Below are 22454 nucleotides of genomic sequence, written 5' to 3'. Positions count from 1 at the left end.
AAGTAAGGCACCGGCATTCCTTAGAAGGTGATCTGGGTTCTCCTGATGGCCATTTCCTACCTGCTTGATGCCCGGGTGGAGTGGCACTGGTAATTCGATTGCCTCAGTTCTGCCAGAGACCAGGGTTCAATCCCGGCCTTAGCTGCTGCCCGTGTGGAGTTCGCACGTCCTCCCTGTGACTGGGTGGGTTTCCTTTGTGTGCTCCGCTTTCCTCCTGCATCCCAAAGAAATAGCTGTTGTAAATTGCATGTAGGTGATTTGGTGGGGGGGGGGGGGCATTGAATCAAAATCAGGTTTATTATCACAGACTTCTGTCATTGAATGTGTTGTTTTGCAGCAGCAGTACCGTGCAATATGTAAAATATTATAAATTATAATAAGGAATTTACATATGAAATTAGTGGAAAAAGGGAGCAAAAATGGTGGTGAGGTAGAGTTCATGACTTCGTGGACACATGAAATCTGACGGTAGAGGGAAAGAAGCTGTTCCTAAAATGTTGAATGTATGTCTTCAGACCTCCTCTCTGATGGTAGAAGTGACAAGAGGGCATATCCTGGGTGTCAAGGGTCCTTAACGATGGATGCTGCCTTTTTAAGTCATAGAAAAGTACAGCACAGAAAGAGACCCTTATGATCATCTAGTCTGTGCTGAAACATTTAAACTGCCTACTCCCATTGACCTGCACCGGGACCACAACCCTCCATATCCCTACCATCCATGTACCTATCCAAACTTAAAGGTTGAAATTGAGCTCACATGCACCAGTGGCGTTGGCAGCTTGTTCCACACTCCACAGCCCACTGAGCGAAGAAGTTTCCCCTCACGTTCCCAGCAATCTTTTCACCTTTCACCCTTAACCAGATGATGTACCCCATGGTTAGAACCCCATTAGAACCCCATGGTTCTAATAGATGGCTGTAGAGATTGTGGAGGCCTTAGTAATGATCTTTTAAGAATCACTAGAGTCTGGAATGGTTCCAGAAGACTGGAAAATTGCTAATTTCCAGAGGGAGAAGAAAGGAAATTATAGGCCAGTTAGTCTGACCTCTGTAGTTGGGAAATTGTTGGAGTCAATTGTTAAGGATGAGGTCTCAGAGTACTTGGAGGCACATGATAAAATAGGCAGAAGTCAGCATGGCTTCCTCAAGGGAAGATCTTGCCTGTCAAATCTATTGGAATTCTTTGAAGAAATAGCAAGCAAGATAGACAAAGGAGAATCGGCTGATATATATTTTGGATTTTCAGAAGGCCTTTTACAAGGTTCCACACATGAGGCAGTTTAACAATCGATGAGCCCATGGTAATACAGGGAAGATTCTAGCAAGGATAAAATAGTGGCTGACTGGCAGGAGGTAAAGAGTGGGAATAAAGGGAGCCTTTTCTGGTTGGCTGCCAGTTACTAAAGGTGTTCTATAGGCGTCTGTGTTGGAACCAATTTTTTCTTCGTTATATGTTAATCATTTGGATGATGGAATTGATGGTTTTGGTTCAATGTTTGCTGACAATACGAAGATAGGTGAAGGGGCAGGTAGTTTTCAGGAAGCAGAGGGGCTACAGAAGGTCTTAAACAGATTAGGAGAATGAAAAAATAAGTGGCATATAGAATACAGTATTGGGAAGTGTATGGTCATGTACTTTAGTAGAGGAAAGGCAAGGGCTAACTTTTTTAAATAGAATGAAAATACAAAAAAAACTGAGGCTAAAGGGGCTTGGAATTCTTCTGCAGGATTCCCTAAAGGTTAATTTGCAGGTTGAGTCTGTGATGAGGAAGGCAAATACAATGTTAGCATTCATTTCAAGAGGACTAGAATATAAAAGCAAGACTGTAATATTGAGACTTTATAAAGCACTGGTGAGGCCGCACCTTGACTATTGTTAGCAGGTTTGGGTCCGTAATCTTAGAAAGGATGTGCTGATACCAGAGGGGGTTCAAAGGAGGTTCACAAACATGATTCCTGGCTTGAACGGCTTGTCATATGGAGAACGTTTGATGGCTCTGGGCCTGTATTCACTGGAATTCAGAAGAATGAGGGTTGACTTCATTGAAACCTATCAAATGGTGAAATGCCTTGATAGACTCTGCTACCATCGGAGACATCCTCTCTACATCCACTCCAAGTCCAGAGGACACATTCTCAGAATAGAGGGGTGTCCTTTCAGAATGGAGATGAGAAGGAATTTCTTTAGCCAGAGAGTGGTGAATTTGTGGAATTTGTTGCCACACACAGTTGTGGAGGCCAAGTCATTGGGTATATTTAAGGCAGAGGTTGATAGATTCTTGATTAGTAAGGGCATGAAGGGATACAGGGAGAATGCAGGAGATTGGGGCAGTGAGGGAAAATGGATAAGCCAAGATGAAATGGCAGAGTAGACTCAAAGGGCAAATTGGCCTAATTCTGCTCCTTTGTCTTATGGTCTTAAAAATCCTGCTTGCATTTACCCTATCTGTACCCCTCATAATTTTCTATACCTCTATAAAATCTCTGTTCAATCTTCTATGTTCCAAGGAATGCAGTCATTGTCTTTTGAAGAGGTCCATGATGGTGGGGAGGCTGTGCCAATGATGGAGTTGGCTGAGTTCACAGTCCTCTGCATGATGAGTATGTGGAGATAATAAAAAATAAAATCAATATAATTGTGGGGTGGAGGAGATGAGATAATTGGGAAGGGTCTGTTTCTGGACTGTATATGTGCCAAATTAAGTCTTGTTCCTTCTTTGATGCCATGCCAGTGAGCAAAATCAAAACTGATGTGGGTTTCTATCTCTTCTTCCTTTGGAAACAACAGCACCACCAACATTCCCTCTTTTTTTTATATATAGCTGCGTAGACCAGCCATTGCTTTGAGCAGGAAATTTTTACACGGTCTGAAAACTGTGTGGTATGTTAAATGATTTTGTTTTTGTAATATGCGTACTAAGAATATTTAGAATGAAAATTGAAAAATCACATAATTTGGATTTTTATTAATTGAAGCGTGTATTGAAATACAGCAAAGAAAATCTTTCACGTTTCAAAAAATGTTTTCTAGCTGTGCCCAATTCCGGCTAGATGGCAACAAAGGCTATGTGCACGGGAGCGTTTCAGTTATTTTGCGGGAGTGTATCCACGCAGCTTGGAGGCAACAGTGATGAGCATAAAGAAGTAATGAGGGAATCAAAAGATCTAGGATGCCCACCCCATTGTTCCTTACAGGATCATGAAGAAGGTATATGCCACGCTTGTCTTCATAGGGTGACGTAGAATATATAAGTTGGGGCATTATGTTGCATCTTCAGAAAACACCGGCTAAGCTCTACAAGGTGTGCAATTCTGGTCATCACACTACATAAAGGATGCAGTTACCGTGGAGAGAGTGCAGAGGAGATTCACCAGCACGTTCCCTTCACTGAAGGACTTCAGTTATTGGGAGAGGTGGCTTTGGTTTGGCTTGTTTTCCATAGAGTGAATTAGAATCGGGTTTATTATTGCTGACATACGTTGTGAGATTTGTTTTGTGGCAGAAGCACAGTGCAATGCATTAAAAATATGAAATGTAAAAGATATATAAATAGTGCAAAAAGAGAACAGAATGGTAATGTGATGTTCATGGTTTATGAACTATTCAGAAATCTGATGGTGGAGGGAAGAAGCTGCTCATAAAACGTTGAGTGTGTGTTTTCAGGCTCCTGTACGTCCTGTATTGGCACGTGGCCAAGTGGTTAAAGTTTGTCTAGTTATCTGAAGGTCGCTAGTTCAAGCCTTGGCTGAGGCTGCGTGTGTGTCCTTGAGCAAGGCACTTAACCACACAATGCTCTGCGATGACACCAATGCCAGGCTGTATGGGTCCTAATGCCCTTCCCTTGGACAACATCGGTGGTATGGAGAGGGGAGACTGCCCGTCTTCCATTTTAAAAAAAACCTTGCCCAGGCTTGTGCCCTGGAAACTTTCCAAGGTGCAAATCCATGGTCTATCGAGACTAACAGAGCCTAACACGTCCTGTACAACCTATTGGTGGTAGTAATGAGGAGTCTTCTGATAGAACTTGTATCTACTGCACAGGATTGAAGTGAGCCGCAGAGAGTTATAAAATTAGTCAGCTTCATTATGGGTACTAGCCCCTATGGTATTCAAGACATCAAGGATCGGTGCCTCAGAAAAGAAGCTTCCATCATCAAGGACCCCCACCACCCAGGACATGCCATCTTTTCATTGTTACCATCAGGAAGGAGGTGCAGAAGCCCACAGATGCACCCACTCAGTGATTCGGAAACCGCTTCTTCCCTCTGCCATCCAATTTCTGAATGGACATTGAACCCATCAGCACTAACTCACCATTTCTTTTTATTAATTTCTGTTTTTGCACAACTTATCTTAATTTAACTATTTTGTTTATTGTACTGCTGCCACAAAGTTAACAAGTTTCATGATGTATGCCAGTGATATTAAACCTGATTCTATTTTGATAGTTATATAAGAATATGGAAACATACAGAACTGTGCAAAAGTCTTGGCACATGTATATAGCTCGTGTGAAAACAACTTTTGCACAGTACTGTATTTGCCAATGTGGAGCGGTGAGCAAGTTAGTAAATCTGGTGGGAGCAAAGGTTGCTGGGAGTAGCAAGGGTGGAGTGCCAAGGAAAGGGTATGGGGCAGGTGAGAGGAAAGGAAAGGAGCTGGCACGGATATAGACACCCGGACATTAGACACCAGGCAAGGTCATTTGATTCCAAACAATTGGTTTATTAATCATCATGGAATCTCTCTCTAGTACTTTCCACTCCCTCTGCTCTCCCTTCCCCTCTTCTCAGCCATGATTCCCCTCTCCCTTCCCACTCTCAGTCCACAATAGAGACTCATATCAGAATCAGATTTATCATCACTCACATATGTCATGATTTTTTTTTGGCTGCAGCAGTACATAGCAACACATAAAACTACTACTGTACTGTGCAAAAGTCTTAGGCACCCTAGCTATATATATGCCTTAGACTTGGCTCACTACTATGTCTCATATAGATATTCAGCCCTGAGGAAGGGTCTCGCTCTGAAACATTGACTATCTATTCTTTTCCATAGATGCTGCCTGACTCGCTGACTTCCTCCAGCATTTTGTGTGTGTTGATCTGGATTTCCAGCATCTGCAGACTTCCTCGTGTTTGTAGATACTCAATTTTTTTTCCCCATGGTAAGGTGGATCAACAATGAGGGTTCAGGGTTAAAATGTGGGGACCGAGTTTTAAATGGGATCGGAGGGGTAAGATTTACACACACACAGTGTGATTAGTATCTAGATCATGCTGCCAAAGGTGGTGGTGGAACCAGATATAATTACAATGTTTTAGAAGGTACTTGGACAAGTACTTAATGGGCAAAGTATAGGCCGATATGGTCCTAATGTGGGCATGTAGTATAGTTATGCTACATGGTTGGCATGGATATAGGAGGCCAGAGGGCCTTTTGCTGTTTTGTACTCTACTGTGTCTTAATGCAAAAATAGACAGGAATAGGCCTGCCTTGTGGTTTCAGCTCCTTTCAGGAATAAAATTGAGGATCAGGTTCATTATCACTGACCTATCATGAAATTTGTTGTTTTGTGGCATTAACACAGCACAAGACATAAAAATTACTTTTAAGTTACAAAAAAATTGAATAATGCCAATGATGGATAATAAGGCAATGTCATGGACTCTTCAGAAATCTGATGGCGGAGGGGAAGAAGTTGTACCTAATCACAAACAAGAGAAAATCTGCAGATGCTGGAAACCTAAAATGTTGAGTGTGGGTCTTCAGGCTTCTGTACCTTCTCCTCAATGGTAGTAATCAGAAGAGGGTATTTCCTGGATGGTGAGAACCCCTAGTGATGAATCTTGAGGATATCCTCTTGAAGATGTCCTAGATCAGGGGTTCCCAACCTTTTGTATGCCATGGACCAATACCATTAAGTAAAGTGTCTGTAGACCCCATATTGGGAACCTCTGTCCTAGATGGACATGGTTTAAAAAAAAAACAGTGACAGGCAATAGGCTTGTAGTATATCAGAGATCCACTCAAATGCAGAAGGTAAAGCATAAACACAAGTGAGTCTGCAGATGCTGGAAATCCTAAGCAACACACAATTGCTGGAGGAACTCAGTAGTTCAGGCAGTGTTTATGGAAATGAACGAACGGTTGACATTTCGGGCCAAGGCCCTTCTTCAGGACAGAAGATGAAGCAGGACGTGAAGTGATCTGCAGCTTTGCTGAGGGTTACCTCAAGCCAATCACGGTCCAGGGGATCCAGATGATTTTCTGGCAGAGTCCAGTTATATTCTGGGGAGGTAGGATCTAGCTGGCTGTGTCAGATCTGCTGGTTTGAATGAAGCACAGTCCAGGGATTCCAGATTTGCTGGCTTGAATTCATCACAGTCTAGAGATCGCACGGCTTGGTTAGATCCCCCTGACTGTACCATGTCCAATCATAGTGCAGGGGCTCCACTTGCCCTTGTTGCATCTGCTGGCCATTGGCAAAGGGATTGTTATTGTCACATGTCCTGAGGTACAGTGGAAAGCGTTGTTTAGCATGTCATCCAGACAGATCAGATCACAACAACTGCATTGATGTAGTACCAGGGAAAAGAATAACGATGCAGAACAAAGTCTTACAGAGAAGGTGCAGTGCTGGCAGATAATAAAGTGCAAGGACCATAACGATGTGGATTGTGAGGTCAAGAGTCTCTTATCCCTTTAGGGAATCATCCAGTAATCTTGTGCCAGTGTAGTAAAAGTTGTCCTTGAGCCTGGTGGAACATGTTTTCAGGGTTTTTGTATCTTCTGCGCAATGGTGGGGGAGGGGGCACAGAAGAGAGAATGTCCAGTGTGGGTGGGGTGTTTGGCAGGGAGGAGTATGGGCAGAGAGTGTGGAGGGGGAGGCTGGTTTCCATGAAGTCTTGAGATCCCTCTCCATGGACTCTGTCTACACTTGGCATAGCACAGGGAACCTTGCTGGTTCTATGAACTCATTTGGCATTAAGCACTCACCAGACCATATTAGTTTGTGTTGTAAATGAGTACAAGATGGCTTCATTCTCATCCGCTGAGTTGCCAATCGTATGGTCCATCTCCAAGCAGCCTGGTGGTAGTAAAGTGAAGCATTCCTCGAGGAACTTCCCAGCTCATTGGATCACAAGGGTGCATCTGATTCTCCCGTCTTGAGTAGATCCACCAATGGCAGGGTGGAAAAATGCAGATTAGATTGGCAGCATGGTGGAGATACGAGGGAGCAGGTGGAGTCAGGTTTTTAGAGTAAGTCTTGGATTTTACACTCTGATGTTCACCAGAAACCTAAACTCTGTTCGTCTGTTTTTGAGGTTCACGTCTCAAGTACAAAATCCTGGTATGTACTAAGGAGTTGGAGGTGCTGTCTTAGGGAGGAACTGTCAGGGATTTATCCTGGTATGTATTGAGGAGTTGGAGGTACCGTCTTGGGGAGGAACTGTCAGGATTTATCCAATATTTATCCTTCAGTATCATTAAAGTTGGATCATTTAGTTAATCTCCACCTTCATGTTTGTAGGATTTTGCAAGTTGTCTGTCAAGATTCCCAGAGCAGTTCATAAAGTACTCAGCGTGTCCCTGACAGGGGAATGAAAGAAAACACAAGTCTTAATCCTGCAAGTGAATGGGATATGTCGTCATTACCCAGTTGCTCCTCCCCTCTCCAACCAAGATGGAAATTCCACACTATTCTGGCCCCTCAACTTATTTTGTTTGATTACATTGGCTTCTATTTGTATCCATTTGTTGAGGGTATAAAACGCATGTTCACCGCCTACTGCCACTGCATGTACTCATGGTGGTCAAATGCCTCTACACCCAGACCCAAGACACCACAAGCAGAGAATTTTGCACTCCAAGCATTCAAATAATGAATGTAATGCAGAAACGCCCTTATGGTGTACCTCGCATGTATATTTTTGATGGTGTATCTGCTATTTTGAAGTCAGTCTATAATCATGGATTAATAATGTATTCTATTTTTAATTTGGAATGAACTAAAATGAATGCATCTGCAATAAAATAATGCAACAGGAAAAAAGAATGCCTCGACAATGTTTGCTTGTTCTTAACTACCCACCCTGCAAAGGATCTTTTCCAAAAGCTCCTGTCTGGAAAACATTGCAGAACAGTTCAAACAAAAACTTTGTGCCATCTTAGAAGTTTCTTCCTGCAGTTTAATTAACATTCAACCATATATGGGTACAGCTGAACGTGACAGTGTTCCTCTGGGGCCAAGGTGATAAAACATCCACGTGCATTCAAAATAGCAAGAAAGGAAAATCAAAACAGTCACGCAAGAAAAGACATTTTTAGTCCAAGATCCTCAGTGACAAATCCCGCGAATTGATGGTTACTGACAGTCCACTGACTGTTATTCCACCAACAGAGAGCAGCACCAATGGGAGAGGCCAGCCCCAACCAAGCACAGACACCACGCTATCCTGCCTCCGGAGTCTCCTCATCAGGCAATCCCACAGCTCGAGGCTTAGTCCTCACTACCAGCAAGGCTATGCTGGTGCCTCGCTGCCTGTCTCACCACCAAACAAGCAGAAATCAATGTCCGACAGGGTCCTGCAATCACAAGAGAAATGTCCAAGACAGTTGCTCACAATTTCACTGCATGCCACCTTCACACACCAACTCCGATGCCTCCGAGTAGCAGTCAGCAGCACGGTCTGCACCCAGATCGGCTCTCCTGAATCACTGTCCGGCTACTACGAACAACGAGCGACTCACTGATGTGGTAGACCTGCTGTACCATAGCTCTTGGAGTCTAGCATAAATCTTACGATCATAAAAAAACACGTTTAACAAAGAAAAGGACATCTTTGTTTGGTCTCCAAGAGGCCGCAGTGTTCAAATATGCCACCATCTTACCATCTCAGCCATTCTAGTTTGACCCCCCCCCTTTATTTCCCCCTTCTCTGCACTGTAGACATGTTAAACCACGTTTTATATTTATGTTTACACTGAATACATGCTAGTGTCTGTTTTTGTTTGTACTTTTTATAACCATCCTGTCACCTTTATTAGAACATAGAACAATACAGCACAGTACAGGCCCTTCGGCCCACAATGCTGTGCCGACCCTTAAACCCTACCTCCCATATACCCCCCCCCACCTTAAATTCCTCCATATACCTGTCTAGTAGTCCCTTAAATTTCACTAGTGTATCTGCCTCCACCACTGACTCAGGCAGTGCATTCCACGCACCAACCACTCTGAATGGAAAACCTTCCTCTAACATCCCCTTGAACTTCCCTCCCCTTACCTTAAAGCCATGTCCTCTTGTACTGAGCAGTGGTGCCCTGGGGAAGAGGCACTGGCTGTCTACTCCGTCTATTCCTCTTAATATCTTGTACACATCCATCATGTCTCCTCTCCAAAAAGTAAAGCCCTAGCTCCCTTAATCTCTGATCATAATCCATACTCTCTAAACCAGGCAGCATCCTGGTAAATCTCCTCTGTACCCTTTCCAATGCTTCCACATCCTTCCTATACTGAGGTGAACAGAACTGGACACAGTACTCCAAGTGTGGCCTAACCAGAATTTTATAGAGCTGCACCATTACATCGCGTCTCTTAAACTCTATCCCTTGACTTATGAAAGCTAACACCCCATAAGCTTTCTTAACTACCCTATCTACCTGTGAGGCAACTTTCAGGGATCTGTGGACATGTACCCCCAGATCTCTCTGCTCCTCCACACTGAGTTAGTATCCTGCCATTTACTTTGTACTCTGCCTTGGAGTTTGTCCTTCCAAAGTGTACCACATCACACGTCTCTGGGTTGAACTCCATCTGCTACTTCTAAACCCACTTCTGTATCCTATCAATGTCTCTCTCCAAACTTAGACAATCCTCTACACTATCTACAACACCACCAACTTTTGTGTCGTCTACAAACTTGCCAACCCACCCTTCTACCCCCACATCCAGGTCGTTAATAAAAATCATGAAAAGTAGAGGTCTCAGAACCAATCCCTGTGGGACACAAGGACATATTTGAAGAATGCCTTGGGGTTTTCCTTTTCCCTTACTCGCCAAGGCCTTCTCATGCCAACTTCTTGCTCTCCTCAGCCCCTTCTTAAGCTCCTTTCTTGCTACCCTATATTCCTCAATAGACTCATCTGATCCTTGCTTCCTAAACCTCACGTATGCTGCCTTCTTCCATCTGACTAGATTCTCCAGCTCACTTGTCACCCATGGATCCTTCACCCTACCATTCTTTATCTTCCTCACTGGGACAAATTTATCCCTAACATCCTGCAAGAGATCCCTAAACATCAACCACATGTCCATAGTACATTTCCCTGCAAAAGCATCATCCCAATTCACACACACAAGTTCTAGCCTTATAGCCTCATAATTTGCCCTTCCCCAATTAAAAATTTTCCTGTCCTCTCTGATTCTATCCTTTTCCATGATAATGTTAAAGGCCAGGGAGTGGTGGTCACTGTCCCCCAGATGCTCACCCACTGAGGGATCTGTGACCTGACCCGGTTCATTACCTAATACTAGATCTAGTATGGCATTCCCCCTAGCTGGCCTGTCAACATACTGTGACAGGAATCCATCCTGGATGCACTTAACAAACTTTGCCCCATCTAAACCATTGGAACTAATCAGGTGCCAATCAATATTAGGGAAGTTAAAGTCACCCATGATAACAGCCCTGTTATTTTTGCACCTTTCCAAAATCTGCCTCCCAATGTGCTTATATGTGTGGTGGTTGTCCATCATCTCTGATGATGGCAGGAAACTGGTGTGGAAGAGTTTTTAAAGTGGCACTGGGGCAGTTCCCCTCTCTCGACCTCAGAGGTCCAGGTCCAATGGTTTGAACCAGCATCACAAACTGGAGTCTTCCTTGGTTGTAGTGGATGACCATGACATCTTCTGGCACAAAAGATGTCATGGTCATCCCTTCAGTCCTCGTGGAGCATTGCAGTGCCACCTTCCAAGCCACTGGATCTCATTGTTGGTCTCATCCGCCCAGTCTGCCAGAGCTGAACTTGCATACTAGGACAGGCATAGGTATTTATATAGCACCTTTTAGATAGATAGATAGATAGATAGATAGATAGATAGATAGATAGATAGATAGATAGATACTTTATTCATCCCCATGAGGAAATTCAACGTTTTTCCAATGTCCCATACACTTGTTGTAGCAAAACTAATTACATACAATACTTAACTCAGTAAAAAATATGATATGCATCTAAATCACTATCTCAAAAAGCATTAATAATAGCTTTTAAAAAGTTCTTAAGTCCTGGCGGTAGAATTGTAAAGCCTAATGGCATTGGGGAGTATTGACCTCTTCATCCTGTCTGAGGAGCATTGCATCGATAGTAACCTGTCGCTGAAACTGCTTCTCTGTCTCTGGATGGTGCTATGTAGAGGATGTTCAGAGTTATCCATAATTGACCGTAGCCTACTCAGCGCCCTTCGCTCAGCTACCGATGTTAAACTCTCCAGTACTTTGCCCACGACAGAGCCCGCCTTCCTTACCAGCGTATTAAGACGTGAGGCGTCCCTCTTCTTAATGCTTCCTCCCCAACACGCCACCACAAAGAAGAGGGCGCTCTCCACAACTGACCTATAGAACATCTTCAGCATCTCACTACAGACATTGAATGACACCAACCTTCTTAGGAAGTACAGTCGACTCTGTGCCTTCCTGCACAAGGCATCTGTGTTGGCAGTCCAGTCTAGCTTCTCGTCTAACTGTACTCCCAGATACTTGTAGGTCTTAACCTACTTCATTGGAGCCATGTCAATCAATTCAACTTCTACAACATGACCAAAGTTTTAACAAGTGTCTCAAAGGGAGAGGACTAAGGAGAAAACATCAGAGGTTTACATGGAACATACATACCTTTTACAGAAGATGCCAGAATTGAACTCCGGTGACCTGAGCTGTATTGGCATTGTGCCAGAAGCCAAAATTGCAAGACCCGAGAAGTTATAGAGGCGGAGTTGATAAATTGGGTAGATTTGAAGACGAGGAAGAGAGTAACTATCTAACTATCTGTCTGTCTCCATTCTGTCACTTTGCTCTCTACCTCTGCCGTCTCTCTCTTTGGTCACCACGGATCCTTCCCTTTCTCCCTCCCTGACATCGCCCCCTTCCGCCGCCTGGTGGCGCTCACGGCGCTCTATGACGTCAGTAGCCGGTGCCGGCAGGCGGTGACGCGTTCACTCTGCGCCGCGGCGGCTCAATAGGGATGAGCGGCATGGAGCCGGCGGGCCGGCTTTGGGTGCTGCGGCGGAGTGTGGTGAGGTGTTTGGAGGGAGGAGACGGAAAGCATCGCGGGGAGGGGGTGAGGGGAACTGCACGAGGGTGGCTGAGGGGCAGGGAATGGGTGGAGGGAGGGGAACTGGACGAGAAGGGAGGAATGGGGGGAAGAGTATGAGGATATCATCGCACTGGAGCCGATGCAGAGAAGTTCTGCAGGAATGGTATCAGAAACGCCAGTGTGCAATTTGTGTTTTGACAAGTGGTTGTCATTGCTTATTGTTTTGGAGTACGTACGGGCAAGGAAACTTCTCAATCGTGCAGGCGTCCTGTTAGACGTGCTTGATGTGACCTTCGTTGTTAGTATAGGTGATTGGACAAGCATGCAAGAGAAAAGGGTTTAGTTGGTTGCTCTAAGATTTGCATAAGGAAAGTTGGGAGAAGTGAGAAGAGTTTCTGCTTTGGTATGGACTAGTCGGACTGTGTGGCATGTCTTGTGTATAACCCCATGCATACTGATTGAGAAACTAGGATATAATTTATTTAAAGTAAATTTTATTATGCAAATATACCCTCAGATTAATTTTCTTGTGGGCATTCTCCAACGCTATCAAATTGTAACTATAACAGGATCATGAATACATCAACCAGAGTGCAGAAGACAACAAACTGCACTTGCAAACATAGATAAGTACAATAAATAATGAGGTAACGAGTCCTTGAAAATGAGATCATTTGTTGTGCAAACATTTCAGTGATGGGGCAGGTAAAATTGAGTGTAGTTACACCTTTTTGTTCAAGAGCCTTATGGTTGAGGGACTTGTTGAACCTGATAGTGCGAGTCCTGAGGCTCTTGTAGCTTCTACCTACCTGATGGCAGCAGCGAGAAAAGAGCATGGCCTGGGTGGTGAGGATCTCTGATAATGGATGCCACTTTTCTAGACAGTGTTTCATGTAGCTTTGCTCAATGGTTAGGAGGGCTTTAGCCATGATGTACTGGGCCAAATCCTCTATCTTTTGTAGGATTTTCCATTGTAAGTCATTGGTGTTTCAATTCCAGTTTACTTGTAACCTGATCTCCGGATTAGATGTATTAATCCTACAGTTATTTGAACCTTTCCTTAGTGGTTGTGTTTTCAGTTTCCTATGCCTTAAATTCTGGAATTCCAGTCCAGAAGACAGCTCTAGCTGTCTTCAACCACTTAAGCCTAAAATCTGCCTTCTTGACAAAGCTTTTGAATGCCTGTTTTAATATCTCTATTGTTGACTCGGGTGTTTCCTAATAATATTCCTGTGGAGAAGTATGGGATGTGTTGCTGTTTTAAAAACCATCTCACTGTTCTTAATATCTTTCTCTTTTTCTTCTTCTTCTTTCCCTTCACTTTCTTATTTATTCAAAATTGGTTGTCTTTTGCCTTGGGGACTGTCCCTAAGCTAGTCCTACATTGAGTTCAGTGCTGACTGTCAATCTTTGCGACATCGCTGGTGCCAATATGTACCATGTGGGGGAGGGGGGAGACATGCTGCCTGACAACAGCTTGCTCTTCATATTGTACTGCCCTGGCTTTTGTCAGCAGTTAGGAGGGTCAACTATGATCAATGGAGGGACTAATCTGTCTTTTGCACATCGGTTGTTTACCCATCTTTGTTTATGTGCAGTTTTCATTGATTCTGTTGTGTTCCTTTGCATTTTCCGTGTCACTTTTATCCAAGTCTCCCTGCTAACAAAAGACTGGGATAAGTAAGTTCAACATCTCACAATGTAATTCAATACCATTTTGTTAGTAAGCTTGTCAAAGAATTTTATTTTATTTTGAGATGCAGTGGGCGGTGGGGTGGAGATACGTCTCTACCAAAGGAGGTGTAAGGTGCTCCCTCCCTTCGCTAACCTGTGGGTCACCCTAGAGCAAGGTGTGGCCCCTGCTTAGCCCCTGATCAGGGTCATGTGAAGCCATGGGAGCAGGTAGTGGATGGTTGTATGAGCAGCTGGTGCACATCACAAGCCCTGGTTATGCAACCACTGACACCAGGATGACAATCTCTGAAGAGTATTGATAACGGCTGGGGTCACCTGTCTTGTAAAGACACTGTCCAGAAGAAGGCAATGGCAAACCACTTCTGTAGAAAGATTTGCCAAGAGCAATCATGGTCATCGAACTATGATCGTCCATGTCATGGTGGTGATGAGAGATACATTGTAGAACAGCCTCTTCAAGCTCCGTTGCCCAGCAACCCACCACTTAATCAGGGGGCAATTTACAGTAACCAATCCACCTACTGACCTCCACATTTTTGGACCGTTGGAGGAAATTTGAACACACAGAGGAAACGCACGCCGGAAATGAACTCTTGATGCTGTAACAGTGTCGCACCAGCCACTAAGCTTCCGTGGTTCGGGAAGTGGTCAATTAAATCATCATTTAGACGGCACGGTATTGTAGTGGTTGGCACAATGCTTTACAGTACAGGCGACCCAGGTTCAGTTCCCTCTGCTGCGTGTAAGGAGTTTGTCCATTCTCCCCGTCACTGTGGGTTTCCTGCGGGTGCTCCGGTTTCCTCCTGTTAGGTTAATTGGTCATTGTAAATTGTCCCGTGATTAGGCTAGGATTAAATCGGAGGATTGCTGGGTGGCATGGCTTGGAAAGTAGGAGAGCTTATTCTGCACTGTATCTTAATAAAAATAAAAATCTCCATGTCAGCTCCTGCCACCACCCCCACTTTTTAAATCTACTCATGTTTTTTTTTTCTCCAGTCCTGCCGAAGTGTCTCAGCCTGAAATGCCGACTGTTTTTTTCCATAGAAGCTCCTGGCTTGCTGAGTTTCTCCAGCATTTTGTGTGCATTGCTCAGATTAACCACATCTGCAGATTTTCTCTTGTTTAAAATAGTTATCCTTTTGATTTCCCTTTCCAGCCTTGTCTGTGGCTTTGTGGGTTAGCATAAGTCTTTTACGATGCAGTGAGGGCTCCTGGCTCCCCCATCCTAAGCATTCCCACCCTCACTTACTTCATAATTTAATGTTCCTGACACTGGCAGTACCCATACAATTATTTTCTGTGTCTGTCTCCTGCTACTGCATCTTTCTGTAAGCTGGTACATTCAATATTTTAGTTGTGGGCAATGTGTTAAGTCAAGAATATAAAGCTGAGGTACAGAATTGGCTCGGGAAACTGAGCTGAGTTTCCCTTAGGCTGAGGTCACCAGAGCATCATTGTATTCCATTCTGCACAGAAGCTTGGAACTGAGCTGACGATTAACTGACTGCTTTTCCACTTGCAGTCCCTTATACTCACTAGTACGATACGAAGAAACTTCTCGGCACAAACCAGTGGTGAGGTCCGTATCAGAACCGTATTAAAGGAGAGATTTCCACAGGCTTCGTCGATCAAGGTTGTGGATATATCAGGCAAGTACTGAAACTGGTTGGCTTAAATTTTCAGCAGCCTTTAGAAAGAGAGGAAATACTGCGGAGGACTTGCTCACATTTTGACTAGTGTGCAGAACAGAAGCTGTTGAGTTACTGGGCTGGTGAACCATAGGGAAGGATTAAGAGCTGGGGAATTTAAACCTGGTTAATCTTCAGTGAAAGGTTAGTGCTAACAAGTAACTTGGAAACAGTTGATTTATTAAAGTCTCATGGTTCACTGTCTCCCTCAGAGCAACTTATGTGTGCCTCCAGACCCGAAGCAATTCAACCTGAGCCTCAGAATCAGATGAATTATCAGTGGCCTATGTCATGAAATTTGTTGTTAGGTAAAGGGATGAAGAAGAAGGAATCTGATAGGGAGGGATAGTGGACCATGGGAGAAAGGGAAAGAGGAGGGGCACCAGAGGGAAGTGAGAAGAAAGGAAGGGTGAGAGGGGAACTGGAACAGGGAATGGAAAAAGAGAAGGGGAATGGGGAACAAGTTTCCGCAAGTTTGGGAAATCGATGTTGTCATGTCCCAAGAATTGGAGGCTACACAGATAAAATACGAGGTGTTATTGAAATTGTATTGTTAAATATTGAAATTAGTAAGGGATATTGGAATGGAGAATGTTTCTGATATTTAATTTATCAACTAATGCTTCAGGTTTAGATTCATCATATATCGTGATGGAGGGTCTCAGCTTGAAACATCAACTATTTCTGCCTGACTTGCTGAGTTCCTCCAACATTTTGTGTCTATTGCTCAAGATTTCCATCATCTGCAGAATCTCTTCTACCTTTGTTACCATTACATTGACTTACATTGTCTCTCTTGATTTTGGTGCCTGTGGCACTGCGGCTAGAGCCAATTACTGATGGTCTCTTACTCTCCTCTTTCCCAACCCCCCCACCCCCAATAGGAGGTTGTGGAGCCATGTATGAAGTCCACATCGAATCAGTTGAATTTAAAGGAAAGCGACTTGTGCAACAGCACCAGATGATCAACCAGGTACTTGGTGCCCTGGGCTCATTGATATCCATGTGATGTGGGCTGAGGGATGGGTTTGAGCAAGGTTTCTGAAATAGCTTAAAATTAATACTCAAAGCAGCATCATCTTTTTGTGGAGAGTAAATCTCACGACTTGCACGCTGTGAAATTGTGAATGCTCAAGCAGTCATTTAATGGCAAATTTTATCACTGATGTCTCCATTTATTTAAATAACGTTTCTGATATATGGGATATGGTCTCTATCTTCCTATCGTCATTAGTGTTAGAACAAATGGTTTTGTACAGTGAGCACAAAATGTGAAAGGTGTCTGAATTCAGCAAGCAGTTGGTCCAAGATCTTTCTGAAGTCAGGAAAAAGGCATAAAACTTGATGTTTCATGATAATTTCATTAACAGTTAATAGAATAAAGAAAATTAAGAAACAGGCAGTGATAGGGGACTAGTAAGTGAAGGGAGAGAGAAGCAAAAAGATGGTGGAGCCTCATGATCATCTCTTTTAACCTTCATAGATAAAGAACATTCCATTCAGATAATAGTCAACCAATCAGATAATCCCTATTCAAATAAGCACCAGAGAAGCTTCCAGAGCTTTCCAGAATGTTACAAAGAACTGTAACCATGAGAGAACACACTAAACAACTGTGTATACATACTGTGGCCACTAGGTAACATACTATACAGTTATGTGTATATAAATAGTTATGAAAAAGATTTTAGCAAGTAATGTTAAGGTGCAAAGTTAATGACAATTAAACAGTATAATCTAGGGTTTCCCAACCTGGGTTCCAAGGACACCTCAGTTAATGTTAGAGGTCCTTGGCATTAAAAAAAAGGTTGGGAACCACAGGTCTAGACTCTAGTCCAACAATGTTAAGGCCCATTCTCTTGAAAGGTTTAGCAGAAGTGCTGGTGCTGACTTGAAGATCGGCCTGTAGATGTGTAAATATGCAAGCAGCATCTACATACTACAGCTTAATGACTACAGTTGGCTGTGAGTTTCCTGTTTGTTCTATAGATTAGCTCAATTGTAGCAGGAAGCTTTTTGGGGCTGAGTTGTAGTGTTGCAAGGAGAAAACAAATTGTGCGAGAATAAATAAATACTGAGAACATCAGTTGTAGAGACCTTGAAAGGGAATCTAGGTTTTGAAATCAGTTCAAAGTTGTGTGAGTGATGTTATCCACACTGATTTAGGAGTATTTATTGAGATACAGCACAGAATATGCACCTCTAGTCCTTCGGGCTACACCACCCCGCAACCCGCAATCATGGGACATTTTACAATGACCAAGTAACCTACCGACCTGTACGTCTTTGGACTGTGGGAGGAAACTGGATCATTCAGAGGAAACCCACACAGTCACGGGGAGAATGTACAAATTCCTTTCAGGCAGTGGGAATTGGACCCATGTCACAGGTACTATAAAGCGTTGTGCTAACTGCCACGCTACTATATTGTGGCTGAAAGAAGGTCATAGTTGGGAGCTTAATATCAAAGGGGATGTACTTTGTACTGAAAGGACAGGCAGGGTGGTGGTGTGGCTCTGTTGGTAAGAGATAGAATTACATCTTTAGAAAGGGCTGACATAGGGTCAGAGAATGTTGAATCTTTGTGGGTGGAGTTAAGAAATTGAAAGGGTAAAAAAAAATTATGGTAATCATATATAGACCTCCAAATAATAGTCAGGATGTGGGGTTAGGATTGCAAAGGGAGCTGGAAAAGGCATGTGAAAAGTGTAATAACAATTGTAATGGGGGACTTCAATATGCAAGGGGATTGGGAAAATCAGGTTGGTGTCAGATCGCAAGTGAGGGAATTTGTTGAGTTATGGGAGGCCTTTGCCTGTGATGGGTTGGGCTGTATCCACCACTTACTGTACACTTTGTTGCTCATGGGCACTGATGTTTCCACACCAGGCTGTGATGCAGCCATTTAGGATACTCTCCACTGTGCAATTATGGAAGTTTGTCAGAGTTTCTCTCTCTCTCTCTTCTAGGCATTGAAAGACGAAATACAATCCATGCACGGACTGAGGATATTTACTGCTGTTCCAAAGTAGCCAAAGGAGCTTGGCAGAGAGGAGGGACATCGGCAGAACGGAATGGAAAGTAGACCAAAATGTGCAACAAAAGCGTGAATTGTACACGTTCTAGGAAAATGTGTGAATGTGAACAGGGATTAGGTCCTGTGGTGAGCCAAGAAGGTGTGTCCCAGCACTAGATACATCTTCTGTATTTGACTGATTGTCTGCAAGCACCTGAGAATTTGATCATGAACAATTCTAGATCTATAAACACCAGGAAAAGACTTAAAAAGAGAAGCTGATAAACACAATATAATTTTTCTGTGTAGAAGACCTTGAGCCACATTCTTTACACTACCTACCAAAGGATTCAAATGGTGATGGGTTGATGCACTGGGGAAACACAGCAGCTGAATAATTTTATATTTCAAAATATTGACTTATTATTACATGTATTGGGGTACAGTGAGAAACTTCCGCTTTGAATGTTATCAGTACACTGAGTTCGAAAACAGGAAAAGTTATAAATGCAGAATATAGTGTTACAGAGAAAGTGCAGGCAGACAATAAGTTACAAGTTCACAATGAGGTGTTATTGTCATTCAACAATACATGCATACAGTCAAACGAGACAGCATTACTCAGGGGTTGAAGTGCAAGTCGAAGTATCACCTGTCACACACAAGCACAAATGGTATCATGCAATAAAGGAGCCTTGAAACCCACGCCGACCACGATAAAGCCCGTCTCCCGTCGAGTGAACAACATCCTATTGCATGACATTCATTCAATAGTCTTACGACAGTGGAAGGTGTCCTTCAAAGTTTGACAGTAAATTTATTATCAAATCATACACCGTATACTCTCCGAGCCCAGTGTTTCCGGCTTTTGTATCTTCTCTCCAATGAGAGGAGGGAGAGGGGAGCTTGTCCAGAGTGAGTCAGGTGGGGTCTTTGTATTGGTAACTTTTCTAAAGTAGTGAGAACCCTAGCCGGAGTACTGGGGATGGGGCTGGTTTTTGTGATGTGCTGAGCTGTGTCCACCACTCTCACCAGAATTACTTCATGGGTCTTTGGCTGTTTATCCAAGTGTGGAGGTGAATGTGGAACAGTGTTAAATTGTGATGTTGTTTCAAAGTCAGGAATATTCTTGACATAAACATGTGGGGAAAGGGGACTTGTAAATGGAACTGGGAAAATCCCTGCACTGCCCTAAGAAATTGTTGATGAAATGAAAGGCCAGGTCACAAAATAATCCTCTTTAATTAGGGGGAAAGTAAGAATTTCAAATTTCAAAATAAATTTATTATCAAAGTACATATATGTCACCATATCCAACCGTGAGATTCATCTTCTTACAGGCATACTCAATAAACCCAATAACCAAAATAGAATCATTGAAAAATTGCACCAGCAGGGCGGACAACCAATGTGCTAAAGGCAACAGATTGTGCAAATACAAAAAGAGTGGAACAATAAATAAATAAATAAGCAAGTGATAAATGTTAAGAACATTAGATGAAGAGTATTTGAAAGAGAATCCATAGTTTCTGGGAACAGTTCATTGATGGGACCAGTGAAGTTGAGTGAAGATCTCCCTCTGGTTCAAGAGCTTGATGGTTGAGGGGTAATAACTGTTCCTGAATCTGGTAGTGTGAGTCCTGAGGCTCTTGTACCTTCTTCCTGATGTCAGCAGCCAGAAGAGAACATGACCTAGGAGGTGCATGTCCCTGATGATGGATGCTGCTTTCCTGAGACAATGCTTCTCTGTTCAGTGAACTCTGTGAACACATTGTGAAGAGATACTGTTAATATCGTTAGCAGTTTTCTTCAGAACTGAAATGCGGATGTCCAGCTCCCAAAGCACATGTGTGTGTCTGACACTAAAATTCAGAAACCAAAGTGGTCTGTGACCTATGTGGGACACTTAAGGAACAGGCAGCGCTGGGCCAAACTCTGGAGTCACTGGAGTAAACACTTATCACTAAAACACAGGAGTGAACACGCAATCTTGTGTTCGTTGAAAATTTTTCGTCATGTATTATCTGTTACTGGCAGCAGAGGGTGTGGATCACTGAAGTTGCAGACCCAAGAGGGAAACTCACTGAGTGCAGCATCACACAGACATAAAGTGTTGATACTAGAATTGTTTAGGAATTCAATCCTAAACATGACTACATCAGTATTTTGTTTATGTATTCGACATTCTTTAACATTTTAAATGCCAGTGCCTGTGTTTAATGATAGATTTAGTATCAGCAAGAATTATTTTTTAATTTAGAGATACAACGCGGAACAGGCCCTAATGGCCCAACAAGCCGCACTGCCCGGCAACCCACCTACCGGTATTTAACACAGTGACCAACTGACCGACTAACTGCTACATCTTTGGGCTGTGGAAGGAAACTGGAGGGAACCCCGGCACTCACAGGGAGGACACACAGCCAGAAATGAACTCACAAATCCGACGTCCCGAGCTGTAGTGGTTTTGTGTTAACCACAACACTACCTTGGCACCCCGCAAAAATGTACTCTAATTCTAAAGCCATCATAGCGCAAATTTAGAGATCATTTTCTGAATGCAGCAGTCCAGATTCAGGAACAGTTATTACTCCTCAACCATCAGACTCATGGGCCAGAGGGGATAACTTCTCTCAGCCAATGCTGAACTCTTCCCAAAAGCTAAGCATGCCCTTTGAAGGACTCCATCTCATGTTTGTGATATTTATTATTATGTTTTATTTCTTTGTATATACTGTGATTGTCTGCAAATGAATGAATCTTGGGGTTGTATGTGGTGGCATAATGTACTTTAATAAATTTACTTTTGATTTTTGATTCCTCCCATCGTAGCAAGGTTAACAGTGTGAAGCTGTTTCTAGATTGAGGATTAATGAGGACTATGACTTGTGTCCTGAGATCATTGATATCCATTGAAAGGATCACAGGTTTAACAGCTGTATACCACCAGTGCGGTAGGTTCCCTTTGAGAACGCATTCCTGCTCTTGAAGCAGCATCTTTTTCTCTGTGTCCACCTCAGATCCCAGTGCAACAGCTTGGTTGGAACTAGAATCTGTTTGTGAATACCTTGTCCTTCACTTTCTGCTTTGATGGGCCAAGTTCTTGGAACATAGGAAAATGAGAGGAGATTTGATTGGTGCTGTGGTAGCATTGTGGTCAGTGTGATGCTATTTTCAGCTCGGAGTGTCGGAGTTCAAAGTTCAATTCCAGTGTCCTCTAAGCAAGTTTGTGTTTTCCTTCCCATGTGCAAGTGGGTGCTCTGCTCTAGTTTCCTCCCACAGTCTGAAGTTGTACTGGTTAGTAGGTTAGTCAGTCATTATAAATTGTCCTGTGATTATGCTAGGGTTAAAATAGGTGGGTTGCTGGGTGCCACGGTTCAGTAGACTGGAAGGGCCTGTTCTGAGCTGTATCTCTAAGTAAAAATAAAATATAAAATCAAAAAATATGCAAAATTATGGGAGTATAGATAAGGTAAATGCAGGCAAGATTTTTCCACTGAGTTTGGGTGAGATAGAACTAAAGGTCATAGATTAAGGTTGAAAGGTGAAATGTTTAAGGGGAACCTGAGGGGAAACTTTTTCATTCAGAGGGTGGTGCAGGTGTGGAATGAGCTGCCATTGGAAGTGATGGATGTGGCTTCTAGTTTGACAGAAATAGAGACATGGATAAATATTCAAAGCAGTTTCCCACTCTACTGCTGAAGTAGCTATTTAATGAACTTGGGTGCAG

General features: G+C 43.2%; 1 protein-coding gene across 1 annotated transcript; it reads left to right on the top strand.

The window, feature by feature from the left end:
- Window positions 1-12188: 12188 nt before the first annotated feature.
- bola3 (bolA family member 3) lies at window positions 12189-20183 on the top strand. The gene is made up of 4 exons (XM_073070406.1): window positions 12189-12304; window positions 15543-15669; window positions 16593-16681; window positions 18678-20183. Exons 1-4 carry the CDS (start codon window positions 12254-12256, stop codon window positions 18738-18740), a joined length of 330 nt encoding a protein of 109 aa, XP_072926507.1. The 5' UTR covers window positions 12189-12253; the 3' UTR covers window positions 18741-20183.
- Window positions 20184-22454: the final 2271 nt, after the last annotated feature.

This window comes from Hemitrygon akajei, chromosome 17, assembly GCF_048418815.1.
Source record: "Hemitrygon akajei chromosome 17, sHemAka1.3, whole genome shotgun sequence".
Lineage (NCBI taxonomy): Eukaryota > Metazoa > Chordata > Chondrichthyes > Myliobatiformes > Dasyatidae > Hemitrygon > Hemitrygon akajei.
Note: the sequence above shows the minus strand (reverse complement) of the source record. Positions and strands in the feature narration are given on the sequence as shown.

Bases quoted from the DNA above. Each gene is read 5' to 3' on its own strand.
- bola3 (XM_073070406.1), top strand. From the start codon at position 12,254: ATGAGCGGCATGGAGCCGGCGGGCCGGCTTTGGGTGCTGCGGCGGAGT. The intron at 15,670-16,592 runs GCAAGTACTGAA...CACCCCCAATAG, and splicing joins CAAGGTTGTGGATATATCAG to GAGGTTGTGGAGCCATGTAT. The intron at 16,682-18,677 runs GTACTTGGTGCC...TCTCTCTTCTAG, and splicing joins AGCACCAGATGATCAACCAG to GCATTGAAAGACGAAATACA.